This window comes from Notamacropus eugenii, chromosome 2 (assembly GCF_028372415.1).
Source record: "Notamacropus eugenii isolate mMacEug1 chromosome 2, mMacEug1.pri_v2, whole genome shotgun sequence".
NCBI lineage: Eukaryota > Metazoa > Chordata > Mammalia > Diprotodontia > Macropodidae > Notamacropus > Notamacropus eugenii.
The window spans coordinates 370,847,936-370,873,832 of NC_092873.1; the positions used below are offsets into that span (position 1 = coordinate 370,847,936).

The window sequence follows — 25,897 nt, forward strand, 5'->3', positions numbered from 1 at the left end:
GAGCATGATCTTAGGTTATTCTCTCAAGAGAGGAATCAAAGACCTTTCAGAGGTCCATATGCTCTTTCCCTATCCTCTTGAGATTCTACATGAAATGCTGACTCAGATTCCATAGGAGAGGGGGAATAAGCTTGTGTACAAAAAGATCCTAACAGAGGAATAAAGGTCTTACTTATGACTCTTATTGTGTGTAAATGTATATATGCAGATATGCCAAAAATGTTGATTCATTTACATTCCTCAAAGTGAGGAAGAATAACCTTTGCAGTCACAAAATTCTGAAAAACAAAACCATATACTTATACATATAAAAGAAGGCATATTGAACTAGATTCCAAATATTATGGGAAGCATTGAAGAAGTTCAGGTTTGGGTGGCCCTACCACAATGCTTAATAAATGTTTCTTAATTGATATAGGCCATGTATCCCTGTGGAGCTTACTGTTGTAAATGGCATAAAATATTAGTCTAAATCGAATTTCTACAAACCTGTTTTCCCAGCAGGTCTTTCTCCCAATGATTTGCATTCCTGAGTTTATCAAATTTGTGTTTGATTGTTTCTGGATCTGGTTCCCTAGTCTATCTCATTGATCTACTTTTCTAACTAATACCAAACAGGGTTCCTGATTTCTGTTTTATAAGAGAATCTGAGGTTTGGTGAGAGAAGTATAGTGACTTTCCCAGGGTCACACAGCTAGGATGGAGGGAAGCTAGGTTTTCCCAACCTTAGTCCAGTGTTCTTTACTACACATGCTATTTGGTAATGATAAGTCATGGCAGAGAAGTTCCCTTTTACCTCAATTGCCCCCAGCACTCCTACAAACAGGAGTTTGTTATTTAGGCTCCCAAGTCAACCTTTCTTGCTTTTGGGAATCTCTCCAGATAGGGCCCATCAGTGCCCCTTTCCCATTCTGATGCTTCAAGTGAACCTCTAGAGCCAATTGTGGTCTTAAAGTCAGAGGCCTTTAATTTGAGAGGCTCCAGCCCTTTCCCCAGCAGCCCTTCTAACGGACAAGAACAACCCAGCCCTCCTCTCAATAATGCTTTATTGACAACAGACGCAGACAGTGCATCTCAGTCATGCTGGCCCAGGTTCCCCTCCCTCATAGAGACCCTTGTTTCCTGGTCCAAGAGGAGGAGTTGTCTCCTAGGCAGTTGCAGACCTGGGACAGTTCAACCTGGGCATTCAGGTCGCAGGAAGAAAACAGCTTCCCTTCCCCATGGCCAGGGAAGCCACTGCCAAATCCTTCTCTGGCCTCAGGCCCTGACCTTTTCAGCTAGGGATGGAGTCTCCCCTCTTAGACTTCCTTGGTCCTGAAGAGGAGGATTTCCCACAGATTCCTGTAGGAAAAACAAATAGCAGAAGTGGTTAAGACTTTAAACAAATAAAAACCTCTACTGAACAGAAGCACATGGTTTCATATCGTCTTCCTTTTTGTTCTTTGTACGCTGAGATGTTTGCGTTTGTTGAAAATTGTTCAATTCATAATAAAAAAAATTTTTTTCAATTGAGTGAGAAAGCAGCCAGTAAGCCTACCCCACCGACTCCACTCAGAAATTTATCCACCCTGTCTAGTCAGAGAAAGCCCAGAACCTACCAAAAACAAACAAAAATACCCCCAATATCTGAGCAGCCAAAATAGATGTGGCAAAATCCATGTACTTTCCAAACCAGCACTTCACTTAGAGGCAGGACTCTCCAAGTTTCTGTCACAGCCCACTTACTCTTAGTTTATACCCAATCAGGTATGTTTTTCAAGTCCACAATTACACTACTCAATGGAATGGGCAGAGGTGAGTTGGGTATATGCAAAAACAATTTCTATTTAATTGCAGAGTATGGTAAGACACCCCCTCCCCCCATGCACTCATGCACAAACCACATGAGAACACTATGGCAATTCAGTACTGCCAGAGCAGGTTTGTACCTGAGAGGAAAGGATGGGGGTGCAGGGTGCTGAAAGCCCAAACTCTCCCTTCCTCCCAGATCAGTCTAACAGAGAGGCATCTTCTTACCTAACTACTCTGCCCCGTTTCTCCATGCTGACAGGTTCATCTGAGGAATCATGTTGCAGTTGACAAAATCTCTGGGATATTTGTTGGCCTTAAAGATATTCCTAGGCACCGAAGTGATGCCAGTGTTGTCACAGATGATGCGGGATAGGGTAATATTGGCCAATGCTCGGCGCTGCTGTGAGCTGAACACCCCAGCACTCTCCCAATAAAACCTGTTTCGGAGTAAAATGAAATCACCATAGTGCCAAAGGATCCTGGAACTCTAACCAGATGCCTCAACCTACCCTACCCTGAGCAAGTGTTCATCCTATTTCAACTCTCTATTCCTCCTATATATGGGGACAATTTGGTCTAAGGAGACCTGGGTGACAAGTCAGAGCAAGTTCAGCCAAAGTCTCAGCCTGACCTTTGAATCAGAGTAGACAAAAACTGAAGCAAAAATACATAAAAATCTGGGTTTATAAAGCACTATCTATGTCAGGGCCTGACATGCTGCCTGGCAGAGTCTCTGGTCCCTTATCAGAGTTGAAAGTTGAAAGCTCATTCCCAGCTTTGTAGCATCCCTGCAAACAAATCATGGGATCATATATTTAGAGCTGGAATGAACCTTACAAGGACATTAAGTCCAATCCCCAAATTTTACAGATGAGAAAACAGTAAAGCAGAGGTCAAGTGGCTTGCAAAGGGTCACACAGCTAAAAATCCTGAGGCAGAATTAGAACCCAGGTCTTCCTGACTCTTAAGGCAGAATCTTATCCACTAAACCCTGCTGCCCCTCAGTCTCAGTTTTCTAGGACTTTGTACCATACCAAAATTTGGCTCTAAAAGTCAGGAATAAGGAATCTTTGATTTATAAGGAGCTCAAGACTTTTCCTTACTTGTGAAGTCACTAACCTCAGCACCAGGCTGAGTAGATAGAGATGGGGTGATTTTCCCCATTTTACAGAGAAAGAGTTACTGAGGATCAGAGAAATTCAGTAACTTTGGTCATGATCACATAGTGAATCAGTGCCAGATACCAGATTTAAGCCCATGTCTCTTATCCCCATTCTGCCCCAGTATCATTATGGGTTTTAACCACCAAAGTATCTCCTGAAATATCGTTTTCTCACCGGTCTCCATCTCGGAGATTTCTGAACTGGGTCCCAATGAGACAGGCCAGGAGGGGCCCCACCCTGCCATTGGGCTCCAGGGGTTCCGCCACACCGCCCATCCAGATGTCAATGTTCTTCGGGGAACCATACTGAGTCATCAGTTTCTTGGCCAGCTCTTGGTTCTTCAACACTGTGGTAAGCTCACCTTCTGTTTCGGGTTGAGGGAGCCCACAAAACCGTCTCCAGGCATTGTACCCTGTTATTGGGAGAAGGGGGTGGGGTGCAGAGAACATAATGGAACAGGTGGCCAGTAGAGTAGCAAGATTTACTTTGTAGAGAGCACATAAAAATAGCTCACCTTTTTAAAACACTTTAAGGTTTAAGAAACCTTTGGATTGGAATAAAAGTATTATTAGCCCTAATTCAGACATGAAAACTGAAGTTCAGAGATAGTAAGGGAGCTGCCCAGAGTCACATACTAACAAGTATCTGAGGCAGGATAGGAGCCTGGGTCTCCCTTGCTCTCTAGGTCAGCTCTCTAGCTACCATGCCAAACTCATCCTAGAGAGCCTAACCTGGTCTACTGGAGGGAAAGGTTCTTGGGTGTAGAACCTGTCTCAGCCCCTAAGCAGGCCAACCCCCAAACCAGGTGTGAGGAACCTGCAGCCTCAAGGCCTCAAGTGGTCCTGTAGATCCTCTATTGTGGCCCTTGGAACCCAAACTTCACAGAACACATTCCCTTAATAAAAGAATTTGTTCTGTAAAACTTGGACTCAATCAAAAGGACACACCCAAGGACCTAGAAGGCTACATGTGGCTTCAAAGCCACAAGTTCCCCACTGCTGCCCCCTATCCCTATCAGGAAAGGCATGTTATGTTTTCACTGCCCCACCACCACCACCACTTTTCCTGTCGTGAAGATACAGAGGGGAGAGGCATCTTCTATGCTCAGAAAGGCTTCTCAGTCTTTAGGCTCATAAGATTGAGAGTTGAAAAGGAACTTGGATGATCAAATCCAGTCATCACATTATAGAAAACAAAAATAAGATTTAGAGAAACAACCCCCAAATTCACACAAAAAGTAAATGGCAGGACTTGAATTTGAACCCAAACCTTCAGACTCCAAATTTTCTTCCTCATATACACTTTGTGGCTTTTGCTTTAATGTTCACTAGTTCCTCTTTAACTGCATAGTAAAGCCCTGTGGTATTTTTCTAACTCCGTTAGTCTGCCAAAGAGGGGTGGGTTTTTACTTCCTATAAGGTCAATAGAGCTAGAGGCCAGGGGAAAAGAGGACAGATATTTTAAGAGCTAAAGATGGATTGGTGAAAGTTAGTCCAGTGAATGCTCCCCTGCCCTATGTTGGGGATCACAGGTCTATTAATGAATAAAGGCCTTTTTACAGAGAAGCATCTGGAGTTTCAGTATGACTACTGCCTCTCTTTCCTACTAATAGCATGTCTTTATACGCCCCCAACCTATATTCTGGAAGAAGGGGAAGAAACCAATCAACAGAGCAGTGACTCAGAAAAGCAGAGGTTGGGGATGAGGTTTGGGGGAGTGGAGAAGAATCAGAAAAAAGAAGGTAGCTTCAACTAACTGGTTAAAAAAAAAACAGTTTTATTGAATCTCACATATATGTACTTGGACAAATGTTGAGTACAGAATCAGAAAACTTGGATTTTAATCCTGTATCTGTGTGATTGACCATATGGCCTCAGGCAAGTCAATTGACCTAGCTAGGCCCAGCTTTCCTCATTTGCAAAATGAACAGGTAGAGAATTTTGTACAAATTGACAACAAAATCCACTGGCTTTGCAAACTGTAGTAGGTCTAGAAAACCTCTCAGAACTTTCTAGCTCTAAATCCAAACCATGATCCTAGGTGAAATTGGAGGGACTGCCCCTTTCTCTTCTCTCAAACTTCCTTTGGGGACTTCTTGTCCTTCAGGACTGACCTCAATGATCATTTTCATCTGAAGCAAGTTCTTTTTCTCTTAGAGGGAAAGGAAACTCAATGGACTTTGTCCAGGCCCTGCATCTTCTAGGTTAGGATCTAGTGTGAGTCCTTGGGACATCTGGGTTTTCTGAAAGGGGAAAGGCTGGGGGATTTGGGGACCATCTGTCTTTGTTCTAACTTCAAACCCTAAACTACACTTACCCATGACATGTGGGTAACTGTGGAGGACGTGCTATCTCTCTATTTGGGGGTCCTCCATTCCTTCCTTTACTTATCATTGGACAGGTGGCTCAGTGGATGTAGCACCAGGCTTGGAATCGGGAAGACTCATCTTTCTGAGTTCAAATCCAGCCTAAGATGCTTACTTGGCTGTGTGACCCTGGACAAGTCACTTCATCCTGCTTGTCTCAGTTTCTCAATCTGTAAAATGAGCCGGAGAAGGAAATGGCAAACCACTCCAGTATCTTTGCCAAGAAAACCCCAAATGAGGTCATGAAGAACCAGACACAACTGAAACAGGTGAACAGTAACTATATCATTGAGCCTGTGCCTTAAGATCCAAGAATGAACAAGTGCTGAAATACTCTTTTTTAAACAACTTAATAGCAGATGAATAGAGAGCTGGACCAGGAGTCAGGAAGCCTGAATTCAAATCTGAGCTCCCACACTGCCCTCATTACACACGTACGTGACCCTGGGCAAATCACTTAACATCTGTCTGCTTTAGTTTCCTCAACTATAATTTTCTCCCAGGATTGTTGTGAGGATAAAATGAGATAAAGGTTGTAAAGTGCTTGCAAACTTTAAAGCGTTATATAAAGGTTGGCTATTATTAGATGGTGTTTGGATTTGGCTTTAAATATGAACCACCTCTGGGAGATAACTTCGGGAGCACCAGGGACAGCCTTTTCTGGCCCCCCAATATATCCTCCTAGTACCTGATTAAGGTCTGAGATTCCTTTAAGGAAATAAAAAGAATTTACAGTCCAATAATAGAGACTTATTCACACTTAGATATAATTAACTAATATCAGATCCTTTCCTAAGGACAGAGAAGGAGATAGTATGAGGCACCTGAAGGGTGGAGGAAGATTGTGTACCACAGAGAGTAAAAGGAGGGCCTAGGGCCTTGAAGTTTACATTAACCATCTCATAACCTGTCTTAGCATTGTTTCTGATGCCCTTGGGGTTAGGGATGGATGTTGGGGTTGAGGATTTGAATTGGGATGGATTTGGAGACAGAGATGAGATAGGGACAAGAATGAGGACAAGATGGGAATGGGAACGGAGTGGGGACATGAGATGAGGATTGGGATGGGGCTAGAAGAGGAACTAGGAATGATATTGGGTAAGTCCTCTCACCTGGGAGACCATGGTCCCTACTACGCTGCATGTTGAGAGCAGGTAGGTCCAGGCCAATCCTCATGACCTGTTTAAATAACCTGTCCCGGATTTCATCCACCACAATTTGATTCTGTCGGTTCAGTTTGGCTGAGTTGGCCATGAGGCCCCGGAGAATCGGATCAATGCCACCTGAGAATTGCAAGAGAACGTTATAACCTTAGCTGTTACTAGTGAGAGAACGCTCCCCTGAAAAGACTCATGGTGTAGGCCCCCCATGTCCCAGATCACTGAAACCTCAAAAGGAGCTGAGAAGGAATTATAACCAGTTGTTGGGTTGTGTTTTTTTCCTAGCAAGTCACCCTAGCCCAAAGGGACTGTGCCCTCTGTTAAAGTCTCTTCAGTCCCTCATTGTTGGCATGACTCCACTAGGATTTAGCACTCTATAACATTTCAGCCACTAAATTGTAGGTTCCTTGACCAAGGACTAGAACCATGCCTCAATTTGTTTCCCCATTCTTCCTCTCCCTTACCCTCAAAACACACAAACTGTTTCAATCAGTATTTATCTGTAATAAATATTTGCTTATTGGAAGATCATAGGACCATAGATTCAGAGCTAGAAAGGACCCTAGAGACTCTTTAGTATAGGGGTTCTTAACCTGTGCTCTGCGAACTTTTTTTTTTATATTTTGATATTTCAATGTAATTGGTTTTCCTTATAATCCTATGCATTTTAAATATTTTTCTGAGGAGTTCATAGGCTTCACCAGACTACCAGAAGAGTCCATCACACAGACACAGGCACACAGACACACAGACACATACACACATACATGCAATTAAGAACCTCTGCTCTAATTCAGTTCCTTAATTTTAGAGATAAGAAGACTGAGACCCAGAAAAGCTAAGTGATCAAGTGATTTTCCCAAGGTCACACAGCTAGTAAGTGGCAGGGGTGAGATTTGAACCTAAGCCTCTGACTCCAGATCCATTGCTACCTTTTGAATAAAAACACTCTGAGATCCCAGGAGGAAAAAATCTGTAAGCAATGTTTTCCAGGTTAATTCAGCAAGAGAATACTTTGGGGCTTAACATATATTGATGGCTGCTCCTAAATTTGCAGTCCTAAGTATTTGGGACATGCATGTAAGTTCATATTCAATATTATTAGGGGGGGTCTGGCCAATGAGGGTCAAGTTCCCAGGAGCACATACACCATGCTCCATCTCATGCAGTCACCCATTGGATCCTCCACTTGCTTCTGGAAGTTTCTGATGACATGAAATAGAGGGATCTGGCTCTTCATGTCAGTGTATGTACAGGTGTTCTGTGACTGGTTCCTGCTGCTTACTGTGTGGTCAAGAGGAGCCTTCTGATTGACTGCTGAGTTGGAACTGGATACATGCAAAAGTCGTTCATTAATGACACAATTCTCTCTCCCTGGCTACGTTCCAGTGAGGAGGATGAAATGCTGCTAGCCTTCAGGTGGAGAGATGGTCTGGACAGGGAGACAAAAGATTGAGGCCTGTCTCCCTACCTGAAGGCTTGTAGAATTTTGTCCTCCTGCCTGCGATGCAGCCAGAGAGAAAGGACAATTTAGCCTTTTGTATAGACTGTTTCTACTCAAAAGTCAATCAAAAGACTCTTCACCATGCAATAAGCACACAGGAACACATCACAAAGTACTGGTATATGTTCTAAAGCAGGCCCCTGTGCTCCATGTTATCATACTCTTCTAGGTGCAGCCTTACCAAACATTGACATGGGTGACTAGATAAGACAGAGCGCACTGTGAAAGCTCCTTGGAACTCCTTGGCCCTTATTGGCCAGATCTATCCCTTTTACACTCCATTAGAGCAGGAAATATCAGCATCATCCAAATGTTCTCCTAGAATCCCATTTATATTATAATGGTCCATCAGGGCTCTATGGAACGTAGCTTAGGAGATCTGAAGGGTTCTTTGGAGGCCCTCTAGGTGGCTCACTGGATAGAGCACCAGGCCTGGAGTCAGGAAGACTCCTCTTCCTGAGTTTAGATCTAGCCTCAGACACTTATTAGCTGTATGACCCTGGGCAAGTTACTTAACCTTGTTTGCCTCAGTTTCCTCAACTGTAAAATGAACTGGAGAAGAAAATGACAAACCACTCCAGTGTCTGCCAAGAAAACCCCAAATGAGGCCATGAAAAGTCAGACATGACTGGAATGACTCAGTAACAACTGAAAAAAAGGAAGTTGGACTAGGGGGCCTCTCCAGTCCCATCTCACTCTGAGTCTGTAGTTCAGTGATCTATGACCCAATCTCATTCCTACTGAATCTTCTCTTTCTCTTACACTGTCAAATGAGTATCTTTTCCATAAGGAAGGGAATACAACAGTGGAAATCACTAAACCTGGAATCTAGGGGTGCTGTTTAGTCATTGTTCAACTCTTTATGACCCCATTTGGGGTTTTCTTGGCAAAGATCCTGGAGTGATCTGCCACTTCCTTCTCTGACCTGAGTTCAGATGCTGCCACTACTACTTACTTCCTGTGACCCACTTTGGGTATCTTACTTTTCCAGGTCTCATTTTCCTCATTCTATAAAAGAAAGGTTGTGTTTGTTCTTCCTTCTTGAAGAGGACTGTGACATCAGGGAAATGATGACATGACTTCCAGTTGACTTGAATTTGAGGGATGGAGGGCTGTGCAAGGTCACCAGCCTCACCAGTCTCCTCTAGAGTCATATAATGATAAAATATAGAATATTTTCTATATTTTAATTTTTCTATATTATATAGCCATATAAAATAAAAGGTTGGGATTGGATGGCCTCCAAGTTTCCTTATAGATCCAGAACTATGATTTCATAATCCTATTATCCTTTACCTTCCTTCCCATAGCAGAGGGTCTAAGAAACCTGCTTACCTTCCTTCACAACCCTCCAGCTGGCAAAGAAGACTTGACTGAGTGGGACCATAGGATTGGGGCCAGTAGGGCGGTACTGAGCATCCAGGCGGAACATGAAAGGCTGGATGAGGGTGTGGCCATAGCGGAAGGCATTGGTAAAGACATTGGCAATACGTGGATCCACCGACTCATTGTAGCCGCGGTAAGAAGGCAAATACTTCCTCAGAGCTGCTGGCCCCAGAACCAGGGGGAGGTAGTCTCGGTACGTGATGATCTAAAAGACACACAGAGGAGTTCCCCTAGTCCCTTCCTATCCTGCAACCTCTTTTTTCCTAGCAACTCCCATCCTTCAGGGGAGTTATAGCTTCTCATCCCAGATGACTCAGTCATTCAGGGAACCCTTGGCAGGACAGGGGTTCCTCCCTCAATGATATCTATCTGAGTTTTAAGGAATTAGGACAGTGTCTGTAACACAATCTCTGCGAAACATTCCCTGATCCCCACAATAACCTTTCCCCTGAAGACCTCCAGTAATATTTTGGGCACCTCTTCTAATATGCTATGTGTGAGTTTTTATTGGGGTTGTACTAGATAAACTTCCTTAGGTACAATGAATGTTATTTACTTCAGCTTTTATCTTCTCAGGTATCTAGCATACATCTCTATACACATGTATGTAGAGCAGCATTCTACACATAGTAAATGCTTAAATAAATACTTGTTAAATTAGTTTGAATTGAATTTGTCAAGGAATGGCTTCTAATGTGAAATGAGAAGCCACTGAGGAGCAGCTTGCCCAAGCTGGAGTCAAGGTCCTTAAGTTCTAGTGGGTCCCAGAAATCCCTACTTGGATAAGAGCCCCAACAATTTTCCGTGCTTCCTGGTACAGCTTCTCTCCATCCCATCGGGGGTTCATACGCTTCAGCAATGTAGCCAACCGGTTATGCTCCCGAAGGAAAAGGGTATGCATAGATGTCAGCTCAGGCATCTCACTGGACCTGCTGTCTCCTGGGGAAACCAAGAAGGCATTGGATTTCAGTCAGGAAAGCATTGCTTTGGTTGTTTACTAGCTGTGTGATCCTTTTCCTACATGGAAATGATGGAGATGATTTCTAAGCTCTTTTCTAGCTTTGACATTCAAGGATTCTATGATTTAATAGGACCCAGTTACTCTCAATTACTTGTCATCTGGCTTCAAGCAAGTCAGTCACTTCTCTGGACCTCAGTTTTCTCTTCTAGAAAGCCGAGGTTGTAGACTAGACAATCTCTAAGTCCTATGAACCTGCCCACCTCTTTAGTGCGACCAACACAGGAAAAACTCATCTCTCCTTAGACATACCCTTTCCTCCCTCTTCTTGGGCCTCATACCTAGAATGCAATATCCCACCTCTCCCTATACCAAACCTGCCCATCCTCATGGACCCCCTCCAAAGCCCCACCTCCCCCACAAAGTCTATGTTGGTCATCCCAACACATGGCAACCTCCCTTCCCTCTAAACTTTTCTGTCCCTATTGCCTATGGTGTCCTCCAACATTCTGTCACTACTTTGCACTTTTAAGGATATATACATGAGTTAACATCTTAACTCTACCATTAGATTTAAGAGTAAAAGCTGAATCTCATTCAGATTCTCATTCAGATAGGTCTCCCGCAATGCCTAGACAAGTACTTCTCCCAGAGTAGATGATCCATGGATGGGTGGAATAGGGGAAAGAAGACTAGATTAGGAATCAGAAAACCTGGATCTAGCCCTTGCCCTTGACCCTTAAGCAGCAGTATGATCAGGGGCAAGTCAAGAAACTTCTCTGAGCCTCAGTTTCCTCATCTATAAAAGGAGAATAATATTTTAGAGCCTACCTCATAGAGTTGCTATAAGGATCAAAAAGAGTAATGTATAGAAAGTGCTTTGTAAACCTAAAATTGCAATGTATATTTGCTATTCATATTAATTTTCAGCAATTCACAGTATCATACTCTGATTCAGAACTTGCTTTGGGAATGAAGGTGGACTCCTTCCACATTCAACTCTATGGCAATATGTCATAGATTTAGAGCTGAAAGGGACTTCAGAGCTCTATTAGTCCAAACCTTTCATTTTACAAAACAGGAAACTGTTCAAGTTCAAGGTTACAAGGGCAATAAGGTGGCAGACCTCAGTTTTGAACATAGGTCCTCTGACACCATATTCAGTATTCTTTAGACCAGAGATGTCAAACATAGCCACATATGTCCAGCAACACCCCGAAGTGTCGCCAGAACCAGATTAAAATACGTTATTGTTATTCACTCACTTCAGTCATGTTCAACTCCTCTTGACTTCATTTGGGGTTTTCTTGGCAAAGATACTAGATTGCTTACCATTTCCTTCTCCAGTTCATTTTACAAATGAGGAAACTGAGGCAAAAAAGACTAAGTGACTTGCCCAGGCCCACACAGCTAGTAAGTGTCTGAGGCCTGATGACTCATGAAGATGAGTCTTCCTAATTCCAGCCACTGGGCCACCTATAATTGGGAAGTATTTAACAAAATAAATAAAAAACACAATAGACATAGATAATGTTAATATGCAGTCTTCCAAGTCAATACGCAACTAGCAGGAATCCTTATGTATTGTTTAGTGGCCCCTGTTACTATCTGAGTTGGATCCCAGCGCTTTAGTATACATCACTTCTGAGTCTGTTATCCCCTGCATCCCTCTATCCCCCTAGTAGGGAAGCAGAATCAAATAGGGAAAGAGCTCTGGCTCTAAAGTTAGAGAATGTGTTTGCTGCTGTGTGACCCTGGTTGAGTCTCATTTTCCTCATCTGTAAAATAAAAGGTTACACTAGATAGTCTCTGAAGTCCCATCTAATTCTAAATCTATCATCTGTGTTCTCTAAGTCTTAATTTTGTTGTTGTTAAGTCATTTCAGTCACATCCAAGTCTTGATGACCCCACTTGGGGGTTTCTTGGCAAAGATACTGGAGTGGTTTGCCATTTCCTTCTCCAGCTCATTTTAAGTCCATGCTAAATAGATCCAGTGCTAGGATCTCCCCAAGAGAAAGCCATTTTCTGGGACAACTTCTCCTCCCCCAACATCCCAGTGAGATATGACAGATGCCCAGGTGCCAGCAGTATGACTTTGGAAGGTAGAAAGGAAATGTCTACAATCTGGAGGGGACATGGGTAAATGCCCAGATGAGATTATATTTGTAAAGTTCTTAACACGATGTCTGGCATAGAGTAGGGACTATACAAATGCTTATTGCCCTTTCTTCTCCCATGATGAGGCAGGACAATATCATGGAAAACACATTGGACTTAGAGTTCACAAGACATGACTTTGAGCCCTGGCTTTGCCACCTGTGTGACCTTGAAAAAGTCCACTTCCCTTCCCTGCATCTCTCTAAAATGAGGAGGTTTAACAAAATGGGGGAGGGGAGTCTCAGGAAACTATTGCCTAAGAGCCAAATCTACTGCCTGTTTTTGTAAAGGCTAAAAATGGTTTTTACATTTTTAATCACAATAAAGTTTTATTTAAGACTGTTAAAATCATCTTAGCTCATGGGCCATTCAAATAGACTAATGTCAACCTTGACCTGGTCCATAGTTTGTTGATCCCTGGACTCAAAGATCTCTCAGGTCCCTCCCAGTGCTAAAGTCATGAAAAGGTCTTTGGGAACCCTGACATCCTTTGGCATCTCTGGTTGCAAGTCTTAAGTCATGAAGGAGAAGTGCAACAAATAATACCAAATTGGAAAGCGAAAAATCAGATTATTGATATCACAAACCCATGTGAGTCGCATTCCCACAGATAAACACATTCTTTGGAGATAACCCCTGGTGCTAGGATCTCTAGGACAGTGGTCCCTAAGTGAACTTGCAGTCTTCTTCTCCCAACTCCACCCTCCCTCCTGACCTGCCAAGAAACATCGGATTCGAGCAGAGCGGTTGGTGAGCAGACAGGGGTCATCATGGAGACTGTCGAAGGGCAGGAGGGCCCGCCCGTTATCCTTGAACTGAGAGTTCACAGCCAACAGTCCTAGCTGATTGGAAGTGTTCCGGAGGTGGCGAGCAAGGGGGTCCTCACTGCCATATACCATGCTGCCATCCAGGAAGGAAGTAAGAGAGTTGAGCTGGTTACGAATGGTGATGTTGCCCTGTGTACAGGCTGGGCAGGAACGAAAGAAGGGGATGCAGTCACTCCTGTTCGTGATCCGGGGGTCATTGGGTGGGATCTAATGAAAAGAAAGGCAGAGATAGGCTGAGACTCCATCAGAGGCTGCCCTCTCTCTGTCCCCAATGAATTTAGCAACAATCAACAAGCATTTATTAACCAACCATTCTGCACCGGGCACTGTGCTAGGCACGGAGATACAAAGGCAAAAATGAAATAGTCCCTGCCCTCAAGGATTTTACAATTTACCAAAAATTATTACCATCTTGGTTATTCAGTTTTTCACCTGTTCCCTCCAGGGAAAGGGGCCTAATTGACTTATCTACAGCTGGAGGGAAATACCCCTTTAGCATCCCCCATCTCTCCTCCCTCTTGTTCTGTGCACCTCCACACACAGCCTTCTTCTTCACTAGCTCAGGAGACCAGAGCAGACCTTGAGTAGATGGGGCAGAAGGAGGAAGTATGAGACCCAAAGGCCATTCTCCCCACTTTCAGTCAGGTCACCTTTCTAAGCTAAGTCATGGCTCTGAGTTTCTCTAAATTTCCTTCCCAAAGGAAGAATTTAATAAGAAGAGAGTTTGATAAAAGGAAGAGCAGGAAGGGTCCTCTATTAGTAGAAATGGCAAGTTATTAAGAAGAGTGGCCCTTTGGAAACTTCTCTTCACTATCAGTCTCTTTTTTTCCTTTTTCTCTTTTTCCAAGAAGGATGAAAAGAAATACAGAAAAGGATGTTGAATGGCACCAGGAAAAATATATTTGGAATCAGGCAAACAGGTTCCAAATTCAGGCATTTATTGCCTCTGTGACCTTGGCCTAATTACTTAGATTCTACAAGTCTCAGTTTCCTCATTTGTAAGTGTGAGATTTGCTCTAGATTAAGGGTTCTGAACCATTTTGTGTGTTATGGACCTCTCTCTGGCAGCCTGGTGAAGCTTATATCCCTTCTTAGAATAATGTTTTTAAATAATTGAAGGAAGTGCTAAATTTCAACTAGAGGTTGGTGAAAATCAAGATGTAAATTTTCTTCCCATCTAAGTTCATAGACCTCTTGAAATTTATCCAGAAGATCCTTAACCTGTCGAGCCCAGGTTAAGCACTCCCATTTTAGAAGGTCTTTAATATCCTTTCACAACCTATGAACTTCCCATTTCCCCGGTCAATACCTTGAGGGGAAAACAGGATGGCTGCTGTTCACAGCTGTGCTCACAGTTCTCAGTTAGAACAGGCTCAGGGGTGAGGTCCAAGTCATGGTCAATGAACTGTCCCCACTGCATGAACATGAGAGCTCTTTCCTGGTCCTGTGTCAGCTTCTCATTGGGGAACCGAACAATTTTGTTGGAGACTTCTCGGGCCTGAAGTCGAGGATGAAAAAAAGAGGGGGAGAGAAGAGGAGGAAGAAGAGAGAAGTTAGGGGTGTTGTGGAAAGGAAAGAAAGGACAAAGGTATTAGTGTAGAGGACAGGGTGAGGAGGAGAGAAAGTAGGACAGTTGGGGAATGGGAGGGTAAAGGAATATTAGAATGAGAAGAAGCAGTGATAGGAGGCAAGTCATCCCATCTTTGACCTTCTGAAAGCCCCTCAGGACTCCCCATTCCTAGGGTCTGGGGGCCCCATTAGAATAAATAGGGGTCTCTCTGTAGAATGAAAGAGAAGCTAGGCATTCGGCTTCTCTGAACTTGGGCTCAAGGATTATGGAAATGAGGTTACTGGAGCTAATGTCCAGAAGACTCAGAGCCAGATGACCTCTCCATCATCTTACCCATCCAAATCTTACCAGAGGAACAGGAAAACCATTTCTCTTTGTTCCCATTGTCCAGCCAAAGGGGAGAGAGACCCCATCCTCATACTCAGCAGGCAACCAGCGCACAAAAGCCCTGTTAGATGCTCCTAAGGTGGGTCTCCTCCTGGAATGTAAACAGATGCAGTTTAAGGAGGCTGAGCTAGAGAAGGAGGAATCTGGGGCAGCCCAGTTTCATATCATTGGATAGGACCCACGGTACTCCAGGGGACATGGGAAGAAGGGAGCAGGGGAGGGACAGATCGTCACTACAGGACATCTTGTCTGGCAGACTCTGGCTCTCACTTGTTGTTACATTTTCCTGTGATAGTTCGGTACTTGTCGTTGTCATCACACTTTACTCCTACATCCTGGTAGGCACAGCCACTGGCTTTGGACAGTAGCTCCAGTTGGGGAAGGGTCAGCACATCTGAAATCACAGGGAACAGAGCTGTGGAAAAGGCTGAAAGCATTGGTCTCCCTTCCCTGACGCGATTCCTGCCCACACCCCCACTCTAGAGCTCCCAAGGACCACTGGGAGGTAGGAATGGGGTCAGAAGCCAAGGCAGCAAAGTTCTGGGAGGTCTGAGGTCAGTCAGGCTGGCTCAGAGAAATACCTGTGATGTTGAAGGGTCCCTGGTGCCATGGCCGAAATTTCCTCTCCAGTAGGCTCAAGGCTACATGCATGTAATCGGCTGCTCTAGCTGCCATCCGGGTACCGGCCACCGGCTGCCTGATAAAGGACATGAGGTCCCTGGCACTTGCTGTCCCACTCCTCATCTTCTGCTTAATTCTGCTCAAGGTAGAGGAAGAAAAGAGGGAGAACATAGGGTGAAGAGAAGAACTGGGAGGAAAGGCCTCCCTAACTCTCCAGCTCCTTAGGAGGGAAACGATTTACTACTCGTCAGGACTTTAGGGATCATCCAGTGCAACCTCATAGTTTTTTGAGGAACCAGACCCAGAGAGATGAAGGTACTTGCACAACGTCATACAATCATACAGATAGCAAATAGCAAAGCTAGGATTTGAACTCAGATCCTTTAAGTCCAAATCAGACACTTTTTACTGCACCTAATGGCAGACACTTCTCAGGGATCTTTAAAAACAAGATGGGACCTTCATCCAGCTAGGCTAGGGAACATTCTGAACAGAGGCAGAAGATAACCCAAGAGATCCTGCACCCCACAACCTCTGCCCCCAAACATTTATGAATCAGAAAAGTAGACCTCTAACTAGACTCTGGCTTTGGAACCTTCCTGCCTTCAGCAGGGCCTCCCTATAAGACACTGTCACGGGGGCACTGTCCCCACCTTTCTCGCCTCTCCTTATAGGCTTTGTCCACGAGTTTCTTGGCCTCCTCCATGCTGCTCAGCACCACAGAGTCATCCACCTCCCCAGGTTTGGCTGTCCAGATATCCAGAGGGAAAAAGGAATCAGGTCACATATCTAGCCCTGTCCAAGAAATGCCACCACCCCCTGTCTCTGCCCCAATCTGGGGATGTGGTTCTCTGCTTCTGCTTGGGACCCCATCACCCTCTCCTCCCATCCTAAAAACCCTAAACAAGGGAAAGTTCTTGAGGTCCCTGGCTGGCCCCCTTCCCTCCTTAAGACATCTCAGCCTGGTACCTCCTTCCCCTCTCCCTCCTTACTGAATCCTTCCCCTCAATTCTGTCAGTTACCAGGGGAGGTGCCCACCAACAATGGGGGCAGGATCAATGCAATCAGGAACCCTGTGAGGGGCAGGAACAGCTTCATCTCTGTAAGAAATACCCCATCCCACCCCACCATAGGCTGGATTAGAAACCTCACATGGAGCTTAGGAAGCATTTCCACAGACAGCATAAGACTTAAGAGCTAGAGGACTGGTGAGAGATCCTCCATTCTAATCACCTCTCCTGACCCCCAACCTTGACCCCATTTTACAGAATCGGAAAATGAGGCCCAGGGGGTACTCCCTGGGTAGGAACCCCCTATATTTTAAACTATCTTTATATAGCACTATAAAATATGCAAAACACTTGGCATCTCATTTGATCTTTGTGCAGTTCCATAAAGTGGGTGCTACTATTATCCCCATTTTAAGGATGAGCAAATTGAGGCTCAGAGAATTTGCGACTTGCCCAAGAGCACAGAACTAGTAGTAGTAGACCTCTAAGGCAGGATTTGAACCTAGAGCTTCCTGATGTCAAAGCCTGAGCATTATCCACTACAACATGTTGAGTCTGGACCTTCTTCCTCCAAACTGTCCTTGAAGAGATCAGGAGCCCAAGAACTCACCTCTCATCTTTGCTCTCCTCTGCTTCCATCCTAAAGAGGCTAGAAAAGAGGCTTTTATATCCTCAGATAGGAGATGGGGGAGGAAGGAGATCTTGGGTGGAGTCTGAGGTAGCCCCTCCTCTTGGGGTGGAGCTGCAGCTCCCCCTCTCTTGTTTTCTGAGAGCTACCCTGGCTCCTCACCAGCACCTGCCATGACACAGTCATGAGCACAGTCTCCTTGTCCATTCCCATCTCTGTTCCATGTCCCTCCTCTCCTAGTTCCACACCTGAAGCTCCCACTCACTGCCTCACTCAGGAATTTCTAACTCTCACTAGAACACCTCCTAGGAGCCACCTGCCAGCTAGAGGCTACCAGTCCTGGTAGCTGAAAGGATATGGGGGGTGGGAGTGGGCAACTGAGCCTCATTCTCTTGCACAGAACCTATGGTTACTTCAGCTTACATGGGACCCCAGACATCTAAAGGTGACTCCCCATCCCCCAATAATAAAACTCCAGCCTCAGCCACCCAATCAACCAAACCTGGAGGCTCTTCTCCCCAAGCCCTTCCCTTCAAGCAGGGCAAGGTTCAGATTTCCTAGAGTCCCAGTAGGGACTAGAGCAGCTGAAAAAAAAGACCTCTACTAGCGTGATAGATGAGAGGCCTTCTGAGTGGAAGTCCTGGGGTGTGGGAATAGGAGGTAGGGAAGGCAACTGTGAGGTCAGATAATTACATTGAAAGGGACCTCATCTAACAAACAAATTACTTTGTCATTGATGTGAAGAGGTATTTACTTGGATCTGTCAAAATAAAATTTATCAAAAGTGAAGAAGGAATTTTAGAGGTTACCCATCCCCTCATTTTACAGTTGAGGAAACAGTCTCAGAAAAAGGAAGTAACTTGCCCATGGTCACATAGATAATAAGGATTTGAATCCACAGCCTTTAGCTCCAGATCTGTTGGTATTCCCATTATATCCATGTGGACTACACCATCCCTCCTTCCTACCCTCCTCCAACTCCCCTAACCCCTCACATCTGCCTATTCTTCCCCACACTGCTTACTAATCAGTCTCATTCATACCAATCTTATAGTTTTCCTTGGCTCTCCCTATTTTGCTTCATCTCAGTCTCCTCAACCCTGAACAACCCTAAAACCATTCCTTTCCATGCCTAAGTTCTCATATCATGAAACATGGGTGGACGTGTAAGAGGGCGCATATTGGCAAAGATCTAGGTTCCATGAAAAAATTCTCTGTGACTAGGCAAGGATCTCACCTAAAACTCCTAACTAAAGGAGGCCCCACCCCACCTGCTTCTGCTCCAAAGATGGCAGCTCTCCCTCCTCAACTGGGGAAGAGGACAGCATATCATCCTGGTGAGAATGGTAGAAACATGATGGGCAGAGACTGAAGGAGGGCATAGGGGGACTCTGTGCCCTGGCATTCCCTCTCAAAAAGCATGGCACAGGGTGAAAAGAGTGGCTCTAGAGTCAGAGACATGGAGTTCAAATCTCACTTGACATTCAGTAACTGTATGACCTTGACCAAGTCCTTTAATATCCCTGGGCCTCATTTTTCCTCAACTATCAAAAGAAGACAAATTAGATGACCTCAAAGGTCCCTCGCAGTTCCGGATTTATGACCCTATTATCTAGGATAAGAGCTCTTTCTAATTTTCAAGGGAGTAGAAATGTTGGGCATTGATATGTGAATTGTGTCCCCCTGTCCACTCCTTCCAAACCCCATGGTTTAACCTAACCCCATAACCTCACATGCACAGGCTCCCCCAAGTGAAAGTCTCTTAACCTTTCTGGGACTCAGTTTCCTCATCTATAAAATAAAGCAGTTGTATTCCTTCCCCAGTTCAGCCCTCATAAGCTGCCTCTATCATTATTCCAGAAGAAGATCCAACAGGGATCTAACAGGACCTATGTATGCTCATTACCTGCTGAGTGTAAGAATAGTGTATTTCTCCCTTTCAGGTGGACAAAGAGAAAAGGCTTTCCTGTTCCTCTGATAAGAATGATGTAGGAAGGGTGATGAAGATGTCACCTAGCTTTGGATCTCTTGAGGAATGGCCCCAATGCCCTTATCTCCATTGGCTCAGCTCTTCCCCAAAAGATTGCTGTCCAACCCCTTTGTATGGGATACTGGGCTACAGGACTATGCCTCATGAAGTTCGGGATGAGGGACAGAGGCACTGTGCCTTGCCGCAGCCTTTTGCTACAGGTGAAATCAGATTACAGTGAGCCTCTAGGTAGCTCTGAATGGGAAAGATATTACTCAAGGGCAGTATACAACCTAGAATGGGGGGGAGAGGAGGGAAGAGGAGCCAGCTAATCTACCCTGCTCATGGTAGTGATATGCATAGGGAGAATCGATGGGATGATTTTACATTTATATATGTCATATACATATATACATATACATACATATATATACATACATACTTGTGTGTGTGTATGTATATATATGTATGTATGTATAGAAGATTTGTTTATTTCTTTGTTTATTTCTTAGCATCAGGCAGGGAAGCAACCATAACAAGTTGGTTCATGGCCTACTACTCCCTTTCCCACTCTACATTCCCAGTTGATCTTTACATGTCACTTTCTATTCCCCTACCTTCATGTCTTTGCACAGGCTGTTCACCCTGCTGGGAATCCCCTCCTTCCTCGTCTTTGCTTCTTAGAATCTCTAGCTTTCTTCAAAGCTCCATTCAAACACCACCTCTTATGCAAGGTCTCCCCTGAGTCTCCCCAGCTGCTAGTGCCATCCCTAATTTACTTTGTATCTACTCATCTGTGTACATGTTGCCCGCCGCCTCCCACCCCACACCCAAGAAGATAGTAAGCTCTTTGAGAGCAAAGACTGTCTTCATATCCCCAGAGCCTAGCACATAGTAGGATCATAGAGCTCAAGCTGGAAGGGACCTCAGAGGTCACCTGGTCCAACCTCCTTACTTTACAGATGAGGAAATAGAGGTATAGAGAGGTTAAGTGACTTTCCTCCAATCATACAGGTTCTCAAAGGCAAAACTGAGATTTGAACCCAGGTCTTCTGATTTCAGAGCCAAGGTTCTTTCCACTACCACACTGCCTCTTCGTTGCTTAATAAATGCTTGTGGAACTCTTCTTCTCCAACTTCTCTTGAGTTCTTTTGGGGAGACTTCAACATTCTGCTTTCTAAAGAATATATTCCCCCAAAAATGTGTGGGTGCAGGACCAATTTAATTAGTCTCAGCCTAAGGATAGCAGGGAACAGAGAGGAGCTGAATCCCCAGAGCCCTTTCAGGCCTCAGCCTGGTCAAACTTTCAATATGAGCTAATAAGGCAGGAAGTCTGACCTGAGACGGTTAGGCACCCGCAGGAAGGGATCAGGGGCCTGGGGGTTTCAAGGACTACCCTGGACTTCCTCTCTCCTTCTCCACTCCATCCTCCCCCATCCGCCCCAACTTTCTGGGATAGGGTAGGCCCACTCGGCATGAGACTGGATTTTCAGGAACCTACCAAGAGTGTAATGAATGCCAGTTGTGGTGATCAGTAAGCAGTAGCTTTTATGTGCAAGAGCTTCATACTTTACAAAATTCATCTACATTCATTATCTCCTTTAAACTCACCAGATAATAAAGTCAGATAATAAAATATTATGATCTTCATTTTGCAGGTGAGGAAACTGAGGCTTAGAGAAAATAAATGATTTGACCATGGCCACGCAGCTTGTAGGTGAAGCCAGAATAGAAATTCAAGACTTCTGAACTCCATTTCTAATGCATGTTGTGAGCTGCCCCTCAGAAATAAGACCAGAGGATTTTAAATTAGTGGGGGAAGGATTAAATTAGAGTTAAGGAAGAACTTCCTTTAAGGGATGAGACTCAGAAAAGGAGGAGAAAGGATCATGGGAAGAGAATCTACCCCCTTCCCCCTCGGAGATCCTTGAGATCAGAAGGAGCACTTCCTAGCCAGGTCTATGTTAAAATACTATGAGATGCCTTGATGGATGCAAGAAAAAAGATAATTTATTAAGTGATCCTCTGATCAACAATATTAAGCAAGGCACGAAAACTCAATGACATACTTAAAAGCTCAGCAATTAGATGACACGGTGGACTTGACTTCAAATCTGACTTCAGACACTTACAAGTGGTGTGACCCTAGGCAAGTCAGTTAACCTCTGCCTACCTCAGTTTCCTCATCTGTAAAATGCGTAGAATAATAGCACTGACATCTCAGGGGTGTTGTAGGGATAAAATGAGATAACATTTGTAAAGCATTTAGCATAGCACCTAGCTAGCAGGGATAGGGAGAAGCCACCTGTTTGGAGGCCAGAAAATGGCACTATGGCTAGTGCAGAGAGATTCAGAGCGAGGAAATGACTTACAAACTCTCTCAGGCCTTGAAAGAAGAGGAAACTTGACTCTTCCCAGTGTTCCCCAGACTGCTGGTCTACCCATCTATTCCTCTGCCCCCATCAATTAAATGATACACACACACACACACGCACACACACACACACACACACACACACACAAACTGCTTTCCTACCTCCATCTCTTCTGTCACAGTTACTCCACTAGCCTCAACTATCTGTTCACAAAATTGAGAAAGGATAATGAAAAAAATAAGACACATATGACAATACCCAGCAGGCCTTTGTGATATGCCAAAACATCTTTATGAACAGATTGGGATACAATGGGCTAGGAATCAAATTTTCTAGTCCTAGCTTTATCTCTGACTTACTCTGTGACTTTGGATAAGTAAAGATAAGAAGGTACTCCTATAATGGCCCCTTACAATTCTAAATTCTTCACTTCAAGAATTAAGAAAGCTTAATGATGTACAAAGATGAAAATTACAAAATCCTTGCCTTCAGGGGGCTTATAATCTAACAACGGGAATAGGACACAATTTATCCGTAATATCATTCTAGATCTATAATTTAAAACTATGATAAAAGAGAGTATATGTTAAGTATAAAGAGGTGATCCAGTAAAAGTAAATAATAGGCATTGTTTATCTACTTGTGTTTTCCTCTGAGGGTCACGGGCCAAACTTTGTTGAGTGGGCATTTATTTCCTTAAGAAGACTAGAGTGTTCCAGGGCTTGATACAACTAACACAATGTCACTCCCAAATAGGAGTGCCTGGAGGACTTCACCATCTATAAGGAATCTCTTTTCCATTTAAACTCTGTACTGAAAAGTCTAGCACTGAAGAGTGTATGTGATAGCAGAGCACTTTCCTAACTTTTAAAAAATTTAACAAGCATTTATCAAGTGCCTACTATATGCCAGGTGCTATGCTAAATGCTTTACAAATATTATCTCATTTTATCCCTACAACAACCCTAGGATATCAGTGTTATTATTGTGTCCATTTTACAGATCAGGAAACTGAGGTACACAGAGGTTGAGTGGCTTGCCCAGGGTCATACCACTTGTAAGTGCCTAGATTTGAAGTCAAATCCACTGTACCATCTAGCTGCCGACCTGTTGAGCATGTCATTTGTGTTTTGGGCCTTGCTTGATATTTATGATCAGACCTAACAAATTATCTTTTTCGCTGAATCCATCAAGGCATCTCATATTGTTTAAACGTACACCTGGAAAATATCTTGTTGGAGGAGATCCTCTCCTGAGTCAAATTCTTTTTATAATGAACAAAGAATTCAAGAGTGGGATATTATGTTCTCCGCATCTTTCTGTTGATTGTGTAGCTGGAGATATGGTAGAAAACTGTTTGTGAAATCCTACCTGTCCCCTCCTAATATTTTCAACAGATATAGGATGGTATACTCCAAAAATCAGTGAAAAAATGTAAAGGAATGCTGCCTAGCAGTACCAGGTTTCAAATTATATTACAAAGCAGAAATCACGAAAATTATCTAGTACCAGATGAAAAACAGAGTGGTGGATCAGTGGAATAGATTAGGTACACAATATATAGTATTAAGTGACTATAGTAATCTAGTGTTTGATAAACTCAAAGGTCAATGTTTTGGGGCAAGAATTTACTGTCTGACAAAAATTGCTGGGGAAACTGGAAAGTGGTTTGGCAGAAATTAGGTAAAAACCATCTCACACCACATACCAAGATAAGATCAAAATGGGTACATGGTTTAGACATTAAGGGGAGATATCATAAACAAATCAGGAGAACATGGAAAATTTTACCTGTCAGATCTATAGATAAAGGAAGAACTTATGAACAAACAAAAGATAGAGAGAATCACAGGAAGTAAATGGATAGTTTTAGTTATATTAAATTTAAAAGGTTTTGCACAGACAAACCCAACGTAGTCAAGATTAGAAAGAAAGGAGGAAACTGGAAAAGAATTTTACAGCAAGTTTCTCTGATAAAGGTCTCATTTCTCAAGCATATAGAGAACTGAGTCAAATTTATAAGAATACAAGCTCTTCCCCAACTGATAAATGGTCAAAGGATATGATCAAACAACTTTTAAAAGAAATCAAAACTATCTATAGTCATATAAAAAAAGTTCTAAATCACAATTGATTAGAGAAATGCAAATTAGAAGAACTCTGAGAAATCACCTCACCCCTATCAGATTGGTTAATATTACAGAAAAGGAAAATGACAAATGTTGGAAGGGATACAGAAAGATAGACATATTAATGCACTTTTGGTGGAGTTGTGAACTGATCCAACCATTCCAGAGAGCAATTTGGAACAATGGCCAAAGAGCTATTAATTTTTTTAATTTAAAAAACATATCCTTTGACCTAACAATACCATTACTAGGTCTGTATCTCAAAGAGATCAAACAAAAATGGAAAAAGACCTATGTGTACAAAAATATTTATAGCAGCTCTTTTTTTGTGGTAGCAAAGAATTAGAAAATGGGGGGGACGCCCATCAATTGGGGAATAGTTAAACAACTTGTGGTATATGATTGTGATGAATACTATTGTGCTATAAGAAATGATGAGCAGGTTGGTTTCAGGAAAAACCTAGGAAGATTTTTACTGATACAAAGTGAAGTAATCAGAGCCAGGAGAAGTATACAGAGTATATAGAAACAGCAATATTTTAACAAAGATCAATTGTGAATGACTTATTCTGATTAATACAATGATACAAGACAATTCCAAGGGACTTATGATGAAAAATGCTATTTCTGGACAGAGGACTAATGGAGTCTGAATGCAGATTGAAGTATTTTTTCTACTTTATTTTTCTTGTTTGTTTTGCAACATGGCTAATGTGGAAATGTTTTGCATGCCTTCACATATATAATTGATATTATATTTCTTGCCTTTTCGGTGAATGGGAGAAGGGTGGAAGCAGAGGAAAGAATTCAAAACTCAAAAAAAATTTAATGAATGTTTAAAAAATGATAAATTATTTTTTAAAAACCAAATATACCAACTAAAACATGTGTAGACCATTCTTATAAGTATTTTATAGAAGCGAAGAAGTCACAATCTGAGGTTAGCATTTATTGATGTCTTTTTGATTGCTTAGATCTATAACCAGACTATAGATTATTTAATATCTTGCTGTTTCCATATATATGTATATATGTGTGTAGATAGATAAATGGATGGATGGACGGACAGACATAGATAGATAGATAGATAGATAGATAGATAGATAGATAGATAGATAGATAGATAGATAGATAGATAGATAATCTCCTTCCACTTTCAAGATTGTGGCTTGGCATTGACTAGGTTCCATCTTGAACCATGTGCCATTCTGTAGTTTCCCCTGGGAACATAAGAATTTGGATTATTCTTAACCCAACCAAAAATTCTTCTGTTGATCTGATTTTCTATTAATCTTGATCTTATCCAGTTGTTCATTCCATCTTTATCTTTCCACTTTCTCATATAGTATATTGGGGATCAAGATGTTAGAATTCAAATGTAATGGCTCTACTGTCAACAATGGTGAAAAGAGGTTGTTATAGAAAGGCTCACTGATTTATTCCATTTTTCATCTATTTGTTGTTCTCTTTCCTTTTTCACCTTTAAATGCTGTGAGGATGATCTGGCTTAATTGTGTCTTACACTAAGCATTCTTCACTCCATGGGTTGTTGTTGTTTTATAATGAGGTGATGCTCAAAACCTTCTACTATCCTGTTCTGTAGGATTTTGAAAATTAGTCTATAGGCTAAATTGCTATTGCCTGTGGTCGCCATGTGTCTCCATTTGTGGAGATCAAGTATTTGCTAGCTGAGGTGGTTTAGTCTCCTCACTGTGGCAGTTGTTTTACATGTATCAAACCATGCTGGGAATTGGTGTTCATCCATGGTGATATCTCTTTATTTATTTCTGGGTGTTCACGGTTTCTTTTTTCAATTCAATTTTGCTTTATTTTTTATTGCAAATTCTCTCCCTCCCCTTACCCCCTTTTTGATCCATTGAGAAGGCAAGAAATATAA

The 25,897-nt window shown here is 43.0% G+C and overlaps 1 protein-coding gene across 1 annotated transcript; it reads right to left on the reverse strand.

Annotated features, from left to right (window-relative positions):
• Positions 1-984: 984 nt before the first annotated feature.
• Positions 985-19,891, reverse strand: LOC140528730 (myeloperoxidase-like). The gene is made up of 13 exons (XM_072646831.1): positions 16,912-19,891; positions 16,543-16,636; positions 15,850-16,025; positions 15,539-15,662; positions 15,230-15,359; positions 14,621-14,809; positions 13,200-13,518; positions 10,148-10,308; positions 9,319-9,574; positions 6,432-6,602; positions 3,129-3,366; positions 2,017-2,228; positions 985-1,341 (listed from the first exon to the last, which is right to left on the reverse strand). Exons 1-12 carry the CDS (start codon positions 17,072-17,074, stop codon positions 2,021-2,023), a joined length of 2,229 nt encoding a protein of 742 aa, XP_072502932.1. The 5' UTR covers positions 17,075-19,891; the 3' UTR covers positions 985-1,341; positions 2,017-2,020.
• Between the last annotated feature and the right edge of the window lie 6,006 nt (positions 19,892-25,897).

Excerpts from the sequence above, each read along its gene's own strand:
- LOC140528730 (XM_072646831.1), bottom strand. The coding sequence starts at position 17,074 with ATGCTGTCTGTGGAAATGCTTCCTAAGCTCCATGTGAGGTTTCTAATC. Across the intron at positions 15,663-15,849 it reads GGGACCCTTCAACATCACAG|ATGTGCTGACCCTTCCCCAA; the intron begins GTATTTCTCTGA and ends CTGTGATTTCAG. Across the intron at positions 2,229-3,128 it reads AATCTCCGAGATGGAGACCG|GTTTTATTGGGAGAGTGCTG; the intron begins GTGAGAAAACGA and ends ACTCCGAAACAG.